The sequence below is a fragment of the Pholcus phalangioides genome, unplaced genomic scaffold, assembly GCF_987345545.1.
Source record: "Pholcus phalangioides strain wild (caught in Gottingen) unplaced genomic scaffold, Ppha-v1.0 ptg000008l_1, whole genome shotgun sequence".
NCBI lineage: Eukaryota > Metazoa > Arthropoda > Arachnida > Araneae > Pholcidae > Pholcus > Pholcus phalangioides.
In genome coordinates this window covers 2,667,570-2,691,126 of record NW_028301601.1, presented here as the reverse complement: position 1 = coordinate 2,691,126, position 23,557 = coordinate 2,667,570, and the positions used below count along the sequence as shown (strand labels likewise).

General features: G+C 36.8%; 1 protein-coding gene across 1 annotated transcript in view; it reads left to right on the top strand.

Moving 5' to 3' along the window:
- The window catches only part of LOC149083490 (dynamin-binding protein-like), an 82,542-nt gene that overhangs the window by 41,343 nt on the left and 17,642 nt on the right, over positions 1 to 23,557 (top strand). The window contains exons 10-19 of the mRNA XM_089234010.1: positions 1,673 to 1,793; positions 8,076 to 8,190; positions 12,448 to 12,539; positions 14,403 to 14,552; positions 14,930 to 15,035; positions 15,172 to 15,302; positions 16,066 to 16,170; positions 16,302 to 16,433; positions 16,700 to 16,861; positions 23,336 to 23,518. Coding sequence (XP_089090136.1) covers positions 1,673 to 1,793; positions 8,076 to 8,190; positions 12,448 to 12,539; positions 14,403 to 14,552; positions 14,930 to 15,035; positions 15,172 to 15,302; positions 16,066 to 16,170; positions 16,302 to 16,433; positions 16,700 to 16,861; positions 23,336 to 23,518 — 1,297 coding nt within the window. The remainder of the gene's footprint in view (positions 1 to 1,672; positions 1,794 to 8,075; positions 8,191 to 12,447; positions 12,540 to 14,402; positions 14,553 to 14,929; positions 15,036 to 15,171; positions 15,303 to 16,065; positions 16,171 to 16,301; positions 16,434 to 16,699; positions 16,862 to 23,335; positions 23,519 to 23,557) is intronic.

The window sequence follows — 23,557 nt, the reverse complement described above, 5'->3', positions numbered from 1 at the left end:
TTATTCACATTAAATTTTTTAGTTAACATTTAGTTTCTTAGTACAACACAGTTCTCAAATTCAAAATCACATCGATTTGAATGATATCAAAATTCTAATCACATGACCAAATGCAAGAAAACTTGCCACAAATATTAAAGTGGATTTCACCAAAGTTTATAAATTCCACGTCACAGCAGAATGCCTTTTTCCTCCCTTGGTTTTCAAGCATTCCTGACTACCACCAATTTTCTGGTTTATACTAGCCAAGATCTGGTAAGAAGATCTAGTATACAGGACTACTTCCAGAGCGACGTTATCATGAGCCATCCAGATATATGGTTCTTGTATGATGATTGACCAAATGAAACATGACAACAGCAGACAACAAGGCCGCTGTGGTGGTCGAGTGGTTATAGTGCGGACTCGTGATGCGAGGATCCGGGTTCGAACCCCACAGTGGTGGTCGGCTGAAGTTGGTTTTCTGTGGTTCCCAACTTCAAGGCGCAAATGCGAGCCGATCTCCCGTTAAAAAGTCTCGCCACAGAGAGCAACAGTCCTACAACGGTAAATCATTCAACCATAACACTTCACTCATAGTTAGAAAAACTGGGGGCAGATGACAGCACTACACATAACAAGCATTACACAGAAACAAAAACTTTACGTCAGGTTGCACTACACGTACACGCACATTACCGCATGTACCGATTCGTTGGGGGGTTCCGGGGGGGGTGCATTTGGGGTGTAGCAGTAGTAGGTAGGGCCTCCAAAAAATGGCTCGGGGATCCATGATGTTCTTAAGTCAGCCACCTCGTTGGGCAATTTGCCTGTTGTGGCATCGTATTTGTATTTGTATTAACAGGAGTTGATGAATGTTGCTATTTGAAGAGGATCCTAGCCTGATCTATGCAGAGAGGTCATCAAAGATGTCGCCGAGCACACAGACCACAAATCATTGTTGGAGATGTCAAATGATATGAGGTCGCTGTAACAAGCTCAAATCAGATTTAGATTTATATGTTATGAAGCTGGCCTTGCCGGAAACACGTAAAGGTTGATGCACTGGTTATCAACAGTATTACATCGTACACAAGGTTGGTAAAACAACTTAAAAAAAAACACCAACCAACCACATTTTTTTCTTTTGAAATAGCATTTACATAGAAAAAAATTCTGAAAAATCAATCAAACTTCTAGTAATTAAAGTAAATTTTTATTAATGTAATTAACACTATTCCCATATTAATTAGTCTATCAATATTTCTTACATTTTAACAAAAATCAATTTTTGCTGATTAATTATTTTTGTAGCTTAATTTTAAAAACTCCAGTAACTTTTCAATATGCTTAATTAAAAAGCTATTTTGCAAAAACTGTGATAAAAACTAGGTAAGTCTGGCCCTGGGCTTGGCTAATTGGGCCCTACTTTACTTCAAATGCTATTGAAACAGGAAAAACCAGTCAAGAAAGATCCATCCCCCCAGTAACATTTCCATGTGATCCACAGATAACTTGTATGTCAAGAAACTAAGAATATTAAAAATTATTGTACTGAAATATTAGAGAACCTTTTCTCTCTGTTGTATGTGTGTGGTGAGAACACTCCCCATATAACTAAAATTCTATTGTATCCAATTACATAAAAATTATATTTTGTCAGATTTTGATATTCAGTTTTTTTATTCATCAGAAAGAAGACAAAAGAACAAAGATCATGTGTAGTTACAGAGATATTACAGACAGAACGAGATTACCTGTCAGACCTGAAAATATTGTATGATGTATTTCTGCGTAACCCTAAAGAAGGAAAGGCGAGTATATTTGTCAAAGTTCAATTTTTTTTGGTCCTTTTATTTTATTTTCACAATTTATGTATCGATGTATGAAAAAAAAAAAATTTAAAATGAAAAATATAACATTTTTTTTCATGTTCTTATCACTTATTATTAGGGCTCAAATTTCTATCTCTTTGCATACTTTTGTACTTTTTTGCATACTTTTATACTTTTTTTGCATACTTTTATACTTTTTTGCACTTTTCGCTATTTTTACGATAGAGCATATTTTCAAAATTTTAAGGCATATTTGTATATTTCATGATTTTCGATAAAGTAAATTTTTTCCTCGCTATTCCAATTTCGCTCCATACTCAGGGCTCCCACTTGTCCTACTTTTCGGTAAAATGTCTTACTTTCTCGGTTTTGTCCTACTTTCTAGTTTTTGTCATACTTTTCCTATTTTTTTTACAAAATCCTATCGACAAAATTTGTATAATTGATTTTAATTGAGCAGGGAATCATTGTTATATTGCCAAATATTACAAATGTTGGAGAATGCAACTAATGATTCTGCCAAAGCAGAAATTGTATCGTTTTTAAGATTACTTGGGGGGGGGGGGTGTATGTGGACCATTTGGTTGATTAATTTTTCATTTGCTTAGTTTGAGGATTGAACGGTAGAGTAGTCATTAAAGACTTCGGTCTGGATGGAAAAAAGCATTAAAAAAAAAATCATCATTCAAAATTATGGTGGACATTTTGTGTATAGGTGAAACAACAGTTTGTATTACAAAGCAGTTGGATACATAAACCTATTCTAGGTTTGGTGATTCTGATGCTACCCAGTAGCATGCATTCAGTGGTTTTCTGTATTTTTAAGGCATGAAGAGGCATAAACAATATTTACAATACTCAGCAAAGGGCTAGAAATGGAAGTGCTTCATTTGTCAAAAAATTACACTGGCATTGAACAGTAAAATGTGAACCAATCCCTTTAAAAAAGGATGGACAACGCTGTAAAACTATTTGGTTCACTTTGCCTTATTTACATCGAATCTTATAATTTACACATTTTGCATTGCACTTTTGAAAGTGGTTTCGAAAGAGTATCATTCTTAAAAAACGTATGTCTTTAAAATTTGCCATGCATTATCGAAGAGAGTTGACAAACTCTGCACTTTGGAAGACTCCAAAAAAAGAATGTAATATACATATATGAGGAGAGACAGAAAAGAATTATATCTCTGTGGTGTTGCTAGTATACTGTTTTATCCAAAAAATTGGTTTTGTAACCAAGTTATTTGTTATTTTGCTTTAGCTTGAGTCAATCTTATAGGAAACTGAAATAGTGCTATGAAAAAAACGTTGGTTCAAAATTTAAAAAAAAATTTTTTTTTGCAAAAAATCTTTTTAGGGATTTTTTTCATTACACTGTGATTATATTGTCTAAGGCAGTGGTCGGCAAACTTATTAGTCAACCGAGGCAAATATCAACAGTACAATGATTGAAATTTCTTTTGAGAGCCAAATTTTTTTAAACTTAAACTATATAGGTAGGTACATTGTTATTAACTTAATTATGGTACTCCTAAGCTGGCCTTTGCTAAAAACGTCCTCGATCTGATTGAGGTACGTTCGCTGAGGTCGACCTCTTCAGACTCTACGTATGACTGATGTTGGATGCGGATGGAGAAAGGTGGCCACGGGAGAGTCATCGTGAGAGGTAGTAGCCTAGGAACGTCGTCTTCAGAGGTGTGACCCCTGGTGGATGGCTCCTAGCAGCGTTGACCGAAGGTGGATGGCTCCTAGCAGCGTTGACCGAAGGTGGATGCAGATAAAGAGAGGTGACCAAGGGAGAGTCGTCATGAGAGGTGGCCCAGGAACTTCATCTTCTGTGATCTGGTCGTGTAGAGGTTCACGTTCCTTTGGTATGGAAAACATTGCATGCCCCCCCATGTTCTGAGGGGAGACTCGTCTTATGCATCTATCTGCTCCCCCAGTATCTTAAGAAAGCCTCGTTTTCGACAACTTTTTCCCGAACTTCCTAGTTTCGACCCACCTGATTAGTCACTGAAGTGTCACATGACAGCAGCGCCAGGCTTTTGGCAAAAAGCTCACGAAAAAGATGACTCAATAGGAAGGGGAAAGGAGTGAGAACAAAATGGGCAAAATGCGTGTCTAAACCAGTGCCATCTAAACGCGTGGGCCCACCCGGGATCCGGAACTTTTGCCCCCGACATTCCGTCCACGACAGTTTGTTCCCGACATGTTGCCCCTGGAACGTTTCGTCCCCGTTACATTTGACCCCCGGAAATTTCGCCCCTGGCGCGTTTGGCCCCGAAAAATTCACACCTGACATTTCACTTGCCCTGAACGTATGAGTGACCGTATGAGTGATTGACTGTGTGAGTGACCGTATGAGTGATTGACTGGGTGAGTGACCATGTGAGTGATCAAGTGAGTGTGAAATGGACTGTAGGAGTGCGTTAGTGACTGTACAAATGACTAATCGAGTTGCAGATTGACTCACCACATGAGTGACCGTATCAACTAGTGTGCAATTGACTTTATGAGTGAATGACCGTATGAGTGACCATGTGACTGACCGAATGGCCGTATGAGTGACCAAATGAATGACCTCATGAGCGACCAAGTGATTAATTGTATGAGCGATCAAGTGAGTGATCGAGGGATTGACCGTGTCAGTGACAAAGGGAGGAATTGAGCAATGGAACGTTTGAGTGAATAAGTGACTGACCGAATGAGTGACCAAGTGAGTGGCTAATTAAATACTGGTGTAAGTTTCCTAGTGAATGATTGAGCGTGTGAGTGACCGAGTGGCTGACGGAATGAAAGACAGAGTGAATGCTTGAATAAATTTTCGAGTGACTGAGTGATTGAGCATATGAGTGATCAAGGGAGAGACTGAGTGATTAACTGTATGAGTGACCGAGTGACTGACCGCATGAGTGACCGAGTGGTTAACTGCATGAGTGACCGAGTGGTTAACTGCATGAGTGACCAAGTGAGTGACTGTATATGTGACCAGGGGAGTGACGGTACGAGTGTTCAAGTGAGTGATCAAGGGAGTTACTGAGTGATGGAACGCATAAGTGAATGTGTGACCAAGTGAATGACTGCATGAGTGACCGAAAGATTGATAAAGTGAATGACTGCATGAGTGACCGAAAGATTGATAAAGTGAATGACCGCATGATTGACCCAGTGAGCGATTGAGTGATTGACAAAGTGAGCGATTGAGTGATTGGCAAAGTGCGAAGGTGGAGTGTCTGCAAAGATGATCCTCCTCATCCCCTCCTTTTTTATAGGTGGTTACGTAGCACTGAAAGACCAAGTGACTCACACTTTAATGGATTCTAAGAATTTGGAATTTTCAGTTTAAGCATAAAATATTTTTCCCAAATTTACTACTCACACCAGTGTGGTCACTCACACTATCATTCATATATTCACTCATACGGTCACGCGTACGGTCAAGGTAGGCAAAATGACGGGGGGGTCAATTTCCGATTTACTTGATTACTCACTGAGTCACTCATATGGTCACTCACTAGGTCACTGATATGGTCAGGGCAGGCGAAAGGTCAGGGCAAAATTCCCGGTGTGAAATGTCCGGGGCAAAATTTCCAGGAGCTAAATGTACCGGGGTGATGTCAGGGACGAAATTTCCGGGGGCCAAATGTACTGGGGACGAAACGTGCCAGGGGCGAGATGTCGGGGACGAAATGTCGGAGGTGAAATATCAGGGGCAAAGGTTCCGTGAACCGGCCCACCCGGGCACAGCCCGGGGGCCCTCAAGGAAAGAGGAGCCTCAGAGAAATTAGAACCGGTTGAAATTTTCAAAAATTTGTCAGGTAAAGGGCCTCAGAAAAATCACTTGGCCCAGGGCTCCATCTATCATGCTCTTAAGATGACCCTGGTCTAAACACGATTTTTCAAAAATCTGGAGTTTTTGTGTGCCCGCACGTGATATTTTGTGGAAGAGCCACACTCTAGGCGCCAAAGAGCTGCATGTGCCTCGCGAGCCGCAGTTTGCTGACCACTGGTCTAAGGGGGTTACCCTCCCCAGTCTTACTTTTTAGTCCTGCGTTTTTCTACTTTTTCTCATTATTTGAGTGGGAGCCCTGCAGACTGGTTTTTGTAGTTCCCACCTCTGACGAGAGCTCTGAGGGCTAAGATTTTTATGCACTAAAAATGGCACATCTTTGCTAATTGGTGAAAATTCCCGAAATTCAGGTTTTTCAACCAATAAACAATGACATTGAATTGCTAGAGCATAATAATACTAGCCCTTCAATGACACTGGTGTGTGGCTGTAAATACATTAATCATCTGAATTGGTCTCTGTGAGGGTAACTCGTGGGAAAAATTGGCTAAAATTGATAAATTGGAGAATTTTTTAGCATTTTTGTGGGAAATTTTGAGCATTTTTATCAAGTAAAAAGAATTTTAATTTTGTGGGATGCTTTTCTAAAGCTAAATACCATACTTGGTCAGGTATTTTCACCTATAGATGGCAATGAATGAATGAATGCCAGAACTTTGCCACTGGACTTATACCATTGTCGAGATCTCTTCCAGCCCAGATTTGTGGCAGAGACCTATAGATGGCAGCATATTAATTCTGAATTTGGAGGGGAAAAACTTGCCCAAAAGGAAAATTTTTGATGGAAATTTTATCTCGATGATATTAGTTAGTAAAACAAAGAATTTCTGTTCATACAATAAATAATGGTTCAAAATAGTTTAGACAACATCAACACTCCTCATTATATTTTGCTACAACTAATACTATTTGAGATAAGAATGGAAAAATTTTTTAGGACATATTTTTTTTTTTTATAGGGCATATTTACAGTTTTTTAAAAGTATAAATTCACGTTTTATAAAGCATTTTTTAGAAGTTTACAGAGCATAAAAGTCCTAGTCCTACGTATCATCTATTCCGCTAACTATTATCCATGTCTTCCAGGCACAAATTTGGTAATATGAAAATTATACTCACAGCGATGATTCTTCATATAACATTTGAACCCCTCTTTGACCCTCTTGGGGGTTGACTTTTCAGAAATCCTGTCTTAGTGGGTCTCTACATTGTAAAATATACTACTACAATACTGACCACACAAATTTCATATTTATAGCTCCAGCATTTTCGGCTTGGCCATGATTGCCCCATATAACTTTTCAACTGCCTTATGACCTCCTTAGAGGTTGAAATTCGAAAAGTACCTATTTAGTGAGTCTTTACATCATAAAATAAAACTACTGACTAAATTTCATACTTATAGCTTCAGCAATTTCGACTAGGGTGATGATTTCTCCATATAACTTTTGAAATCCCCCTTGTGGTAGAATTTCGAAAGCCTTTTTCTTAGTGAGTCTTTACATCATGAAATAAAACTTCCGCTCAAATTTCATATTTATAACTTCAGTGGTGAAAACACGTCACTACATGATGTAGACTGACTAAAAAGGGTTTTATCCCAAATTTTCTTATCCCAGAGGGGGGGGGGGGGTCAACTATAACAAAATTTAGTTTTATTTTATGATGTAAAGACTCACTAAGGAGTGACTTTTAAAATTTCAACCTCTAAGGTCATATAGTGGTTCAAAAGTTATTTGTGGAAAATCAAGGCTGAACCGAAACCGCTGAAGCTATAAATATTAATATGACATGAATGTCGCTCTCCACTTGTTAATACAAGATATACAGAAGACTGGATGTTGTGAAGATATTTATTATTTGAGATGTTAATTTTTTAAGGAAGGAAAAAACTCATCTCTGCCTCTACCGGGAGTCGAACCCGGGTCCCTCGTGTATAAATATTAAATTTGGTCAGTATTACATTTTATAATGTAGATACTCACTAAGATGGGATTTCTGAAAATTCAATCCCTAATTCAAGCTAATCACTTCAACTTTTGCCGGGGGAAGGAGGCAGTGAAGAACATATACTCAGTGTATGGGTATTTACATATTTGTAAATACTCTGAATACCTTTTTCTAGTGTATTTTTTAAAGCCGGGGGGGGGGGGGGCACAAGTGCTCTCTGACACCCCTCCAGGTGACGGGTTTGCCTTAGGAGGGGTCCATGAGGCATTCAAATATACGGGGCAATCATCGCTGAGTAATTTTCATATTATCAAATCTATCCGAGCAACGCCCATACATTTAATATATATAGATTCTCGCCTGAGAATTACATTTTTGAATGTGAAGTTTTCATCAATCTGTTCTGAAATCAATGTTTAATTATTACTTCAATTGTTTATAAAATGACATCATTGCAGGACAGTGGAGTCGATCTAAACACTTTGTTTGGTAACTTGGAAGAGGTCATAGATGTTGCATCAAGATTGCTGCAAAGGCTGGAGAAAACTCGATGCTGCTCAAATCCAATGATAGGTATTGTGCAATATATTTCAGTTGCATTTTCAAATATATGTCAGGCATGTCAGGAAGCAATTTAACTGATGGCTTCATAAGTTTTAATGTTGAATTTTTCACAGTGGTTCCAATAAAAAGCATATCTTAATGTTCATTATAACTGTGTTTTACGTGGTTCATACTCTTATGTTTACACTTAGCGATTGGATTATATTTTAGTTTTTCATCTTAAATCAGGGGTCTCCAACCTTTCAGACATTACGGGACAAATTAAAACCCATGGAGCCCAGGGGGCCACCAAGTCCACGTCTGAAAAATTCACTGTGTAATTCACAGACAACAATTCAATGCTAGGAAAATTTAGAGTCAAGAAAAATCCCCGAATGGAAAGTTCATGGACATTAGTTTCACATGAGTGAATGAAGGATCGCATGAACAAGTGAACGAGTGAGTCAGGCTTGTCACTAGAGCTAGCTCACTCACCGGGTCACTCAGTCAATCACTAGGTAGTTCATTCTATCACTCACTCACAAACACCAACTACTGTATCATTTACTGACTGACTGACTCACTAACTACTGTATCATTTAGTGTGTCACTCATTCCTCACTCACTGACTTGTTGCAAACTGTTGTCGGTTAATTTTCCATCAATGAATTGGTGGTTGTGAATTTTCTTACCAGTGAATTGTTGCCTGTAAATTTTCTGTAAACCCACCAAGTCATACCTTGTTATTCCCTGATATTTAATTTATGCAAAGATTGAGCAATTAGCTGTACTAATAGGAACTTTCGATTAGGCTGAGCTCTGCACTGGACAACCATTTTTGTTGACATGAAGTAAGCATTATGAACTATTACTAACCTGAAGTAAAGTGTTATAATTAATCAATTAATTTACTCTGAGCAAAAAATGACAGTATTTTGAAAAACAGTATTTTGAAATTTTTGTCAGTATTTTGAAAAATGTTATAAACAAGATCCACTGTAAATTTTTTTTTTTTTTAATAACGTGATCCTCACGTATTCCCAAGGGATCAGCATGATCCGTCCAGGGAATTTGTTAGTGTTAGTAGACATCCATGCCCGAACCGGGATTCGAACCCAGACCTGCACAGTGAGAAGCTAGTTCCCTAACCAGTGTATGTCGAGTATGTATACAAAATGCTTTTGTATTGTTCTTTAAGACATGAATGTGTTATTGGGATGCTAGTCGGCTGGGTCATTCCCCAACCACAAACGTGTTGAAATGGGGGGTATGGGACTTTTGCCCCCGTATGCTCTCACTACGGTGATTATTTTGGAATTCATTCACACGAGAGATCTGTTCCTGCATTACAGCATGAGTACTATGCCCTCATGACAAAATAAAATTAAAATGGTAAATTAACAATACTAATTAATAAGTTAATGATTTTGCTTTAATTTTGTCATGACAGTTCACTGCTTATGCTTTTGCTCAGGAACAGTGATTTCTTGTGTGAATCACAAATTCAAGATAATCACTACAGTGAGAGTTGGGCAACGGGTGCTTAGCCTTCTCGTCATATTCGCGGTCCCCTTAAACTCCTCAGACTAGTAGCCGAATAGTGCACCGTTTTAATATTATGTGTTAATAAATTATAACTTTTAATTATAATTTTATAAAATATTAATTATGTTAAAAATTATTTATTTACACATAATCAAAATTATAAATCATAATTAAAAATATTGTAATGATATTTTTAATAATGATCAATTATCAATTGTTTTTAGCTCATGATTATCATGGGAAATTTCGTTATCTTGGTGGTCAATGCCGTTCATAGTGAAATCAATGTGTTTGGTTAAGGGTAGCCATTACTGTTGCTGCCGTTTTTGTGCCAACAAAGCATTTCTCCTCGAATTTTATGTATCGTGCCAAGAGGAGCCACTTCAGCAGAATAGTACCAACATTTTTTTGTAACTTAACCATTTTTCTGCGTAGCTATTCTCTAAAAATGATTGGTGTGTCACAGCAAAAAAGCTCCCAGTTCCACATTTTGTCTGCAGTTCATGGATTGAAGACCTCTGTATTAAATATACACATATTTATGGTATCTCTTGGTCAATGAAGCTATAGGTTTCCATAAAAACAACTTAATTTTTTTTTGTGTGTTTAATTTGAAAATTAAAATTTAACTCAAGTTAAATTTTTTTTAAAAGAGAGAAATGCCTTTTTCTTGTTCACTTTTTACAAGTAAGATCATATGAATACATTCAGATTTAGTTATGTTACTCTTTAATAAGATTGGCCGGCTGCTTTTTTTTAATATTGATTTACGATAGTCCATTTTAATGTCACAGTTTTGAATTGGTTTTATAACCTTGATGATTCCTCCTGGCCATTAAGCCAATATCTGAAATTGAAAACAAAACCAGATGCTTAATCTGCAGTTGTGTGATCTTCAAGTGCCACAGTGTAGTTCTGCAGGTATCTAGTTGGCATTATATTGCAAATGATCCCCACAAGCAGGAAATTAATGGTTCGCTGGAGTTTGTGTAATGCATGTATGAGCCAACCTTATATGAAAAAAGTGTCTCCTCAGAGAGCAGACAGACTCCACGGTGGACGAGTGGTCGACTTGCATCGTTAGGACCCTGGTTTGAACTGTACCAGTGCTACAGTGGTGGTTGGCTGAAGTGTTTCCCAACTTAGAGATGTGAATGCCAGCCGCTCTCCCTCTTAAAAAATTTTGCCACAGAGAGCAACAGCCCTACAACATTACAAATGTTCAATTATTACATTTCACTCACAATTTGGAGTATAGATGGCAGTATTAAAAATTCACCCACAACACCATATACACACTCAGACAGTCAGGTATATACACTAACACTTCTGGTACAACTCAATTTGTGGTAAACCCATGGCGATAGACAAGAGTTGTGCTTGGTTTGGAAGAAAGAAAGAAAAGACCTCTATGGTTTGTATGGTTCTTGAAAAAGTTCATTTTCAAGTCCTCAAAAGTATCTGAAATATATGGGGTGTATAGGTAACATTGCATATGGCATTTTACTGGTAAACCCTTGTTCCTAGAGACACCTCCAATTCGAAGAAGTATCCAAATAACTTATATCACTCGGATATGCAGATATGTCTTTATGCTGCAAGGGGTTATATAGTTATTAAAATAAAAAAATGGTTTTTTTATACTGTTCCCGTGTGCCCAAACACACAAATACAAAGTTCTTGCCCTGCCTCTCTTGATGACGACAAATAATTCCACATTTCTAAGTGAAGTATTCAGTGACATATTTGAACTCACAAATGGAAGAAAGTTAGGAAAAAACAGCATTGAGAATATGGGTAAAACGGTTTACCTGTATTTAATGCTGTTTTTCTGCCAACTTTTCTCCATTTTTTGAATTTGAATATCTCTGTGAATAACACATTTAAAAACATGGAATTTTTTTTTTGGCATCAGGAGAGACAGGGCAATAAATTTCTGGTGAGTTTTGGGGACAGTAGGAAAGTTAGCTTTTTTATTTCAATAACTATACAACCCCTTGAAACATGGTTGTTATATCTGACATATCTACACATGATTTGGAAATAGGAGGCATACTACCAATTTTCTAATTGGTAGTATGCCTCTAGGATTAAATGTTCAGCAGTCAAATGCCATGCTCCCTGTTACCTATGCATCCTGTATATAAGTGATTTTAAAAAAATGGTTAGATTATGTCAGTGCATAGCCATAAGTTTTACATGAATGTGTAGCTGGTGCATATTATTTAATTAGATTTTTATGATGAATAATGTATTAATTCCATTTTTTTTTAAATTACAAGATTATCAGTCAATATGTTTACAGCCACATGTATTTATATTGTTAAATTGCTTGCCTGTTGTGATGCCGCAAACTTTTTCTCCCAGTGTATTTTTGTAATTTTTGCAGAGCTTGCATTAGTGTGGGAGGTCAGATTTGATACTGACAGACATTTTACATTGGGAAAACTATGACTTGTCATTATTTCCATTTTTTGAAAACTTATTTTTAATGGGCAAGTAGTCATTGGAAACTCTTTTTATTGTATGCAAATAAAGAGACCGAGTCCTATTCTGTTTTACTGTTGGATTTGGAACTGGAATTGCTGCAGTCATATCTGATTTGTACTCTATTTTCAATTTTCATATTTTTTTGGAAGGGAGTGTATTTGTGAGGTAAGAGTACTACATATAGTGTTAATTGTGAGGCTTTATTATTAAAGGTTTTGGCAAATATATTGATGCCATTTTTCTTTTTGGAAGGTGAATGCTTCCGTGATATGTCGGAAGAGATGAAAGAGGTATATGGACATTATTGTAGGAACCACGACGATGTCAATGCTGTGCTAGAAAAAGTACGATTCATATATAAATTCACATGATTTTTATTTTATTTTTCTTATCAATATCATTATCTTAGTTTTTGCCTTTTCTTTAATTTTTGCCTACATCAGCATTTTTTTTTGTTGCACAGATTATTAATTATTTCACTCTTTTCTTACCTGTCTGATTGATTTTTGTTTATTATTCACTGATATTTTTCTGAAATCTGTACGTACTAACTACCATAAAACTAAAGATTTTAAGGCAATTCACAGCTTTTACAAAAACAGCTGAATTAAGCTCCAAAGATTTTATATTTCAACAATTTACTGCCTTTTACTTTTCAATATACATGTCTAAACACTTTGGCTTCAACCCAGATCAATGTTCATTGAACAGAAGATGCTCAAACCTTTTCTGTGACCCATTCGTTTGAAATCCTGATTAGGCTTCTATGTCTTGAATCAGCCACATTGCATGGACTTTAACATTTAATCCAGTAACTAAGTTCTTTTTTTTTTAAATTTCACAAGAAAAGTACATAAGTTGAGCCAATTGTTTTTGCAGTTTTGGTAATTTTGGTTGTTTCTGTTTCATCTTCTGATCATCAACTGAAGACAGAATGGAAAGTATTTTTGGCCCATCTGGTCTCTCTCTGTCGTCTAAGCATTTTTCTAATTGATCTTACTGTTTACACAAATCTTGAACACTTGTCTGCAGTTTAGTCAAGTACTCAGTACTGCCACTTAATATTTCCATAAAACTCACGAAATTTTGAATGAACATTGAATCTGAACTCAGTCGTATATATACACATCCCCATTCATGCTAATCACTTTCTGTTACAGCAAGAAATCAAATTTGTGTGAGATACACAGCTCGACCATTATATCTGATCACCTTAAAAAATGTTTCTCGAAGTTGATAAAGATTTCCGTAGACACTGAATATTCCTATAGTAAATCCATCATTGCATTACTTTTGCAAATGCTATGCCTAGAAACAATATCAAGGTCAAGTTGTATTGAGAAGATTAGCTCTGTAAAGAAGCAATGAATTTTAAATCACAAATGAAGAGGATTTTTAAAAAAGATTTTAGAAAAATAATAAGTGAAAATTAACCCGGACTGGAGAGCCAAATTCTGGGGAAAAAGGGTTTGAATTTTTCTGACATGCCAAAAAAAAAAAATATATGTGCTGCTCAACCTGGTCATTTCCTGGCATGCTGCAAAATGTGTAGGAATATGATATGTAGATCAGAGATTTCCAGCATTTTTGTTTGTGCAGATTATTAAATAGTTATGAGACACTCTCACTGAACTCAAAAGCAATTAGTATTACTGTGATATTGATCTTTTTCATTTCAACACCAATGAAAAATTACTACCATTTTGATGCAAATTACAAAAGCTCTCTCTGAACTCAACTTGGAAACCTATGATCTCGATCATAATTTCCCAAACTTTTTGTTCCATCGCCCCCTTCTTCATAAATTTTTTTCTCTTATGGCCCCCGACTCGAGTGAACCCATAGGATCCTATGTTATACTCTTAGATTCTATTGTCCCCATGGACCCTTCCATCGCCCACTTTGGGAAACACTGATCTAGATCATAGTTTCCCAACCTTTTTTGTCCCATCTCACCCCCCCCCTTCTTGAAATATTTTTTTCTCCCATCTCACCTCCCGTTCTTGAGAAATTTTTTTCTCCCACTTCCCCCCAATGCAATCTAACCCATAGGATTCTATGTTATACCCATAGCTTCTATCACCTCCTGGAACATTCTATCGCCCACGTTGGGAATCACTGATCTAGATGTATAAATTTCCATAAGTGTGTGCTCTACTCATATAACCATAACCGGTTTCAGAAATTCTGAAATTTTCTGTATTTAGTATGAAGAAAAATCATCTGCGGGTCAGTACTTGAAGCACAAGGTGGAGATGTTGAAACGTCAAACCAACTGTTTTGATCTACCCTCAATGCTGATAAAGCCTGTGCAACGAATCCTCAAATATCCTCTTCTTCTCAATGAGTTGGTCAAGGTAAGTCTGTCGCAAATCAGAACTTGATTCAAAATGAATAATTTTCAAGGCTATTAATTTCAAGTACAAGGTTTAGGGACTGTTCAAGTATTACGTAACCAAATTTTTAGCCATTTTTGACCCCCCCTTGTCAGCAAAAGTCAGCAAATTGCTGATCCCCCCCCCCCATTGATGACGTAATAATTGAATGGCCCCTTAGGGATATTTGGGAATTTTCATTATGCTCTTTTATCATTACCTTCTATGACATTTCATAAGGATTGGTACCTCATCTATTCTTGGGTACTCATCTTTCCCTGTGTTCAGTGATTTTTTTTTTTACTTGGCTTAAAATTATCAATATCAAACTATTAAAATTCTTATAATTTATCATTCAGTATACAGATGATGTTGATCCAGATAAGCCATGTCTTGTACAAGCGATTGAGCTGATGACAGATGTAGCTACAGCAATCAATGAATTCAAACGAAGGCAAGATTTAGGTAAATGTCTTTTAAGTTGTTTTATCTCTTGAATGTAAGTTATGTTAAAAATTGTTTAGATAATGGTAATTAAAATATTATGTGTATATATATATGTGATGAAATATGAGCATTTTTTGTGTTTTTGTCTTTTTAGTTTTCAAATATCGCAAACATGCTGATACCAGCTTGTCTGGTAGAATATCAAAATTCAGTTTCCATTCTATGTGGAAGAAATCATCTAGGTTTGGGATGCGACTTTCGAACACTATAGGCCTCACATCTGTGGTAACTGTTACATTCGTTTTTTAAATATATATATATTTTTTTCAATTTTAATTTTATTGTTACAAAACACACACATCAAACAAAAAAAAAAAAAAATCCATCAAGGGACCTATAGGATCCATATTGGTGTGAATCCTGTTTCTCAAATGCTATTTTTAAATTTTCAAAGGGAATCTAAACATAAAAAAATTACAATGCATCCAGTAAACTTTTTCAGTATATTATGACCTTACGACAGGGCGTGACATATCCAACTGGGTTTTCACAGTGACTAAAAAATTTGTGTTGACGATTTATACCATAGTATCTATAATACTGTATGTGATTAGAGTCTGTCATAAAAGCGCGCGCGTGCATGCACGCACGCCTAAATATATATATTTTTAAGATTATTTAATTAAAGGTTTTTTTTTATTTTTAAATTAACTTTACTCTATTTACTCTATTTTCACTTTCCTCACTATTTTCCTCTATTTTCTACTGTTATCTCTATTACTTCTTTGGCAAAATCCCTTTGTGAATATTATTGAAGTTTGTACCAGAAAAAAAGTCATAACTTCACTGCTCTCATGTCTTTGTGCTTACCATGGCGAGAATATATTCCATTATGCAAAGACTTGACTGGGTTAGGTCTGTTTCAAAGACTTGATTACTGATATTTAGATTTCTGGATTATTGTATGAAGTGTGAATGAGGAAGCAGAAATATTATTTTAGGTTCTTTGTTTTTGATAATATGTATATATATTTTTTTTGAAAAAAAGATCAAAGATGAACAGTTTGAGAAATTGGAGAGGGAATTCCATGGTCTGGAGAAGATAGTCAAAATCTTCATCAAGGATGTCAATGGTTACATCGAGAAAATGGAAGTATGTGTAAATTTTTTGTATTTTCTCTTTATCTTTGTGTTTTGAACCACAACCTTCAGTGGCATATAAGGCCACTGAAACCTTCATGAAACTTGCTTTTATAATTTTCTATAAATTCCCAATTTTTAAAGGAAATGGTAAAAACAGCATTCAGTTTGGCAGAAGATATAGCAGAGTTTTATGGTGACAGAAAAAATCAACAGGAAGTCGACCAGTTTCGTTCTGTGCATAGGTTGATAGTTACACAGTTCTTTGAAGCAAATGTAAGTGATCAAATGAAAAAAAAAAATTTACAAGTTTCAAAATTTTTGTAATTGAAGACTAGTATAAAAATGAAATCATTCACATTCATATGCCTATTCATTTTAACTTATCCTAGAGAAGTAATTAACTAAATCATCTGATGGATGGATAATATTTTTTTTCATTACAAGCTTGCTGACATTAGATGGCTTTTTGTTCACATGCTTTATCTTGTTTCATTTGCGTTATCACATGGGTTTGAACACTGTTATATATTATCTTACAGAAACAAGTATTAGAAAGGAATGTGCTGAACATCTTGAAAGATTTACTTCAGACTTTTCATGGACCAAATTTCTTGATTCAGAAGCGCTTTGACAAATTGTTAGACTACGAAGCATGCACGAACAAAATGGAAAAGAACAAAGATGCAACTAAGATCAAAGCTGTGAGTACTAGTTTCATGTTTCCTTGGCAATTCTTGCTTTGAGTTTTGCATAAACATAAATTTGTTTGCATAATCACACACACATTCAGGATAATATAACTATTAATATAATGTATGCGAATATGTGGTTCATATTCAGTTAAATTGATAAGAAAGAATACTTTGTTTAGAAAGTGAAATCATGAATATCTTGCAACATTATTTTTAGAAAAATAATTTTTATGCAATCAAGTTTCTGTACATGGAATTTTTCTTGTGCAACTCGCTATTGATTACTGAGATTTTCTCAACATTGTCACTACAACCTTTGAGGGATGGTAGAGAACATTTAAACAGACAATATAAACCCCACTCTACTGGCCCCGATGGGATCCCCAATCATATCATAAAATTCTGTACCGATGAAATTTGCAACTATATCCTCATTATTTTCGACGTGTCACTGAACACTTCTAATTTACCCTCTGACTGGAAAATTAACAAGAATTCCCATCCATAAAACTGGTTCACTGTCCCACCCTCTTAATTTCAGACCTATCGCAATCACCTCCTCTTGCTGCAAGCTCTTTGAACACATAATTGCAAAGAATATCCGTACCCACCTCGATTCGATTAACTTTTTCTTCCCTAACCAACATGGATTTCAATCATCGTTATCTGTATCTACCCAATTAACACTTTTCATACATGACTTAAACAGACTCCATTGACAAAAACCTTCAATCTGATATCATTTTCCTAGATTTTTCCAAAGCATTTGACAGAGTGCCCCATAATTAACTTCTACTAAAACTTTCAAACCTTGGTCTAAATGTTCAACTGCTGAAATGGGTGGGGGCCTTCCTTATTAACCGTAGCCAGTTTGTCTCGTACAAGGGCCAGAACTCCCCATTCCTTCATGTCAAGTCTGTCACACCCCAGGGCTTGGTCCTCTCACCATTACTTTTTCTAATTTACAAAAATGATCTACCCAACTCCATAAACTGCTGTATCAGACTCTTCGCTGATGACTGTCATCTATAAAACAGTGTCCAATCTTTCCGACCAAGAATCTCTCCAACACAACCTTAACATTATTTCTGAATGGTGCTCAACCTGGGAATTACCCCTCAATTTCTCAAAAACTGTTTTTATGAAAGTTACCTGTGAATGAATTCCCTACGATTGCCCTTATTCAATAAACAACTCTTTGATCTCTGAGGTTTCCCATTATAAATACCTGGGCATTGTAATCTCTTCCGATCTCCGCTGGAACCTTCACGTTGATTATATCTTTAATAAATGTCTCCAAAAACTTTTTCCTTTGCCGTAACCAGAAATACTCCACCCGTCATGTCCGTCACTTGTGCTACCAGACATATATTCTCCCTACTCTCTCCTATGCCTGTGCACCCTGGGATACCCAAACCAACATAGATAAATTAGAATATATCCAAAATAAGTCCACTCGTTTCATTTTTAACTGTTGGTCTTCACCTATCTCCATAATGGAACTCAAGCATCAACTCAATATCCAATTGCTCTGCTCTCTTCAACTTATTTCTCGTTTAAATTTTCTTTACAAAATCCTCCATGGGTTTTTTAATATTGACACTTCCACTATTCTAATCAAACCTTCATATTTCTCTGTTAGACTCAATCATTCTTAAAGATTACAGCTCATCATTGCCTCTTCAGATTGTCACAAATTTAGCTTCTTCCCAAGAACTATTATCGATTGGAACAACCTACGATCAAATATTGTATTGTACTATGATTTCCGAATTCTCTTGTTCCATCAATCATCACTTTCGTCATATATAAATTCCGCATCATCTTGTATAGGACTTGGCCAATCAATATTGAATAAATGAATATTAAAATTAGAATGTGCTAAAATGCTATCAAAAAGTGATAGGTGACACTGTTTGTTAGCATGGTGAATCGTTTGTGTGGCCTCTTGATTTCACTGGACTTATCAAGCATTGATTTCTCTTGGGGTGGGGGGTGCTTAAATCAGTGGTGTATCAAACTACTTCTGATAAAGAGAGATCATGGCAACAAGATACTTTTGGTGGCAGAGCTATCACATTCATGTTCATTCTACCTCTGGCAGTTGCTACCTTCTAGAGTTGCTTATTCATAGACTGCGGATAGTGTCTGTCAGACCAGACAAGGCCCAGGCTGTGTCCCTTCAGGAATTTTAGGACTTCTGGCATTCGATACAATGTTGGTTGAGTTAGGCCCCGTTGTGAGAGTAGTGAAAGCTTGGAGCATCTGTTGTGACATCATTTGCTGTATCCAACATTGAGCTATTAAATTGGGTGTAGTTGAACTTTCTTGCCATTTTTGAATTTGGTCTTTTCTATCATGTGAAGGCAAGTTTTTTCAGTCATATGGAAATATGGTTAATTTACATATTGCCTATCAAACCTCAAATTTTGTATGTGTAACTTTGAGATGCCCCAGATGAAAGTTCATGTAATTATCATTGAATGTTTTTTTGCTTATGTAGCCGGATGCTGTTTGGAACGTAATTTATTTAAGCAAAACACAAATTACATCGAAGAGATAACAGCACCTACAATACAACAACATGGGGTGGACATTATGACAAAACAACTTTTTTCTCACACTCAACTACTCTTTCCACGAAAGCAAATCGCAGGCGCACCACCTACATTCATGAAGATGCCCGCTCTTTACCATCACAGACTCCCCATCTGGTTTCCTGAAACCGTCTCGGTATGAAACCAGGAAGAATTTTCGAATAGAAACAATTGGGTGCATAATGCAATCATAAAAATATGTTACATATAAATAATAATCAAATATCTGACGAACACATTAAAATAATGGAGGGTGAAAAAAAATGCACACATATTCAAAAAAATATTTATATAGTTCATTCTTCATGAAAACTATGACTTGTAGGCTGATTAATCTGTGACTTTTTCGAAGGACGTCCTCTCTGACGCATAGGCATAATCAGTGTTCCTGCAAAATTTTTGCAAGCTCAAAGTGCTGACGTATGATAAACTGCAAGTGGTACTTGAGGTTAGGATGGCGTGCCCACAGAATGTCTACATGGGGATCGCTGGAACATCTCAGACGTTTGGAGCCTTGGCGATGAGCATCTACAGTTTTCATCTTTTTATTTCATCTTGTGGAACTCTATGTGCTTCTGGAAGACGGATTCATTCTCAAAGGTCATCTCACTGTACTGACAGATGATCACCTAGACATGAATGGCTGCTGCGACTCTGGCAATGGCAATATCATTGTTTCCTCGTCCTCGGTGCATGCTTTGTTCATGTGTGTCATGATGTGCTTTATCATCAGCAGTTTCTGACAATGTGGACTGGAAGATTCCACAGGTGTAGGTAGCCTGTGAGCAACTGGTGGACACGATCTTGCCACTGCTTGAAGTTGGTGACTGTGTATACGGAATGGCTCGGAGTGTTGCTTGTCAACATGTCTCTCAAACGAACTATTCTGGGTGGAAACGAAGTGGCAGACCTGACATCAGAATAAGTTTCTGGTGTCAAGCAGAGGATTCGCTGTCACCCTTCGTTTTTGGCCACTGACCAGTGTCGAATGTTCAAGCTTATGACTTACCAGATGCTGCTTATCTGAGGCCATCCTGTTGCAGACATTGCATTCGAAGAAAACTTTCTCATCCTCATTCCACTCAAAGGATTCCTGGTCTTTACGGTGAAATACCTCGTCAGGGTTTCCAAGACTTCCTTCAATCTGTGCATCTTCATGTAGTCAACAAAGGTGACCGTCGTTGGGAGAGGAAATGACGCTCGTCGCACTCGAAGCTCTAGACTAGCTCTCTCAACAACCGCTTGTCACTTTTCCTCCTTGTACATGTTTCTCTTCATCTGTGATGTGGTTGAAGAAGATGTTCATCAGCAAGCTGCACACGACCCCTTCAGACTTCCTGTCCTTTGCGAGATTCAATGCAAACATGTTCTGGAGTAAGTCCACGTTCAACTGAGATTTAGGGGTGGACCCTTGCTTTTTTGTCTCATCTCTTCCGGGCATAGCTGTCCTTTCCATCATAGTCTCGGCCTCTCTGAATCCTCTTGCTCTCTGGTTTCAGATGTTCATGTGTCCTGCCGGGACAGACTTGTACCCCTTCTTGGTTTTCACTAGAGACATTCAGTACGGAGACACACCTGTTGGTAAACTATCACTGGTGTTGATGTGATACTGAACAACTGGAGTAGGCTCCCCCCCGGTTTGACGACATGCTGATCTTTGATTAGCAGGGTGCTAAGTACAGTGCACTCAACCATTGGAACCTGTTGGAATGAGAATTGGCTATGAGGAGTGTCACTGAAAAACCAACATTTCCTCTTCAGATCCACAGCGATGTCTGCTGCCATCAGGAAGTTCAATCCTAGTAATCATCGGTTATCCTTTGCTTCTCTTGAAATTGTTCGGGTTTATTTGGAAAATTGTTTCAGTTCAAACAATTGTTGTGTCATTGGTATCCAGTTTATCTGCAAGAACAGCGGGTGAGATTACTTCTATCCACTCACCCATTAGATATTCTTTGCATTCAGGAAGAACTTTCTTTTTCATTTGGTCTGTGATGATCAAGTTCTTTAAGCCATGGAATGTTGTGATGTTCAGTTCAGTTGACCAGTTCTCAAAGAATGTCCTGAGCTCGAAATAGTAGTCACGCCAAGTACTGTCTTTCGATTTCTTTTGAGTTGCAAACAGTTGGCATAATTTTTTGGCAGATAATTGGAAATGTTTCAGGAGGATCTCTTTTACATGTTGATAATCAGATGCTTTATCAATCAGGTTCTCATGTGATGAGCCATGTTACACTACTCGGCAGAACTGTGATGAGGTGTGATACCCAAAATTCTTCAGGGACCTTCATCAATTTGAGTTGTCATTCAGCTAGAGATAGAAACAATGATATGTTGTCCTTTTGAACGTTGAAACTCTGGAGCAGTTTTTGAAGTTCAAATTTAAGTTCGAGGACATGGACGCAGAGCTGGCCACTTATGATCCACTTCATTTTGAAGCTTGAACTTCTCAAATTTGAACTGCATCTCGAACTTTCGGACTTCAAATTCCTTTTCCGCTTGAAACTTGGCTTGTTCCCTTTGATCTTGGTGCTTAAAGTCTGAAATTCTCTCATCTATGACAATTAGCAGGAATTTTTTCATGAAGTCCTCATCATAATGGTCGTGGTTGATTATGACAGTTGATTTAACCGAACGACTTATGTCAATTGACATGGCTATTCCCAATGCTTGAGCTAGAACGATGAGGTCTTGCTTCTTTTCTTTTGCTAAGTAAGCCGTATTGCACTATATAAACCAACATTTCAATATCAATAAAAAAAATTGTCACTTTTGAGACGTGTGAAGCAACATAAAAAAACAAACATCTGACAAACATTTTGACACAAAACACTCGACGCACACTTTCACGAATTTCGAAACAACTGAGCGATGAATTCCTTTCAGGTTGAAAATAAACATTGACCGAACATTTTCACAGTTGACAAACACTTTCACGAATTTTAGAACAACTGATGCCTTTCACGTTGAAAACGAACATCTGCGATCGAAGTTTCACTTGCCAATTGGTAAGTACGTTCAGGCTGAACTCTGACGATTCCTCTTAGTTTGAAAAAATGTAATCTTTCTCGTTGGGTGCCAAATTGTAGCCACACGCTGTTTGGAATGTAATTTATTTAAGCAAAACACAAATTACATCGAAGAGATAACATTTCCCACAATACAACAACATGGCGTGGACGGCATGACAACAACTTTTTTAAATGCTCTCTCACTACTCTGCTCAAGAGAGTGATTCTCGGGCGTGCCACCTACCTTCACGGAGACGACCGGTTTTGACCATCACACTTACCATTATTGAAGTATGAGAAATTTAATGATGCATATCTGTAATATTAAGACTTTTTTTCATATGACATTATGAAGAGTAGTAGATGTATTTTTTTCATAAAATACACTGTGCAAAAGAGGAATAATGTACAGTGAAATGCCTTTATAATGTACTCAAGGAACTTTAGAACATTAGAAAGTTCCTTGTACTTCAGTAAGAGAAATGCATCGTTGTAAACAAGTTGTTGTTGTGGATGGAATATATTAACACTTCTTCTTAAACATGCATGCACCTCCTACACATTCCTCTGCAGGATTTCTAATAAATCTGTGCTTGCCGGAACGTTTTGTCAATGCTATGCATATACACACACATACGACATAAACTTGTTTCAGAAAACCACTTCAGCTAATATATTAATACTATGAAAAGTGCATTAGAACCAGAGAGTGATATTGTTATATAGACTATTATAATTATACTATGAAAAGTGCATTAGAACCAGAGAGTGATATTGTTATATAGACTATTATAATTATACAGGGTATCGTAGTATAGGATTTTCACTGTGTTTTCAAAATACAAGTATGTGATGTTTTTGAATTTTTTTCCCAGTTTCAAGATAACCAACAAATTGCTAAGAACACGTATGAGGCCTTGAACATGCAGCTACTTGATGACCTTCCGAAATTCTATTCAACTTCTGTCGAGATCATATGTGACTGTGTGCGTTGTTTTCTGAAAGCCAGGAAAAATTTCATTGGAAAGTGTGCTCGAGAGATGTTGTCCTTAGCTAAGGTGAACAAACATTTTATACATATTTTAATTCTTTGTGTT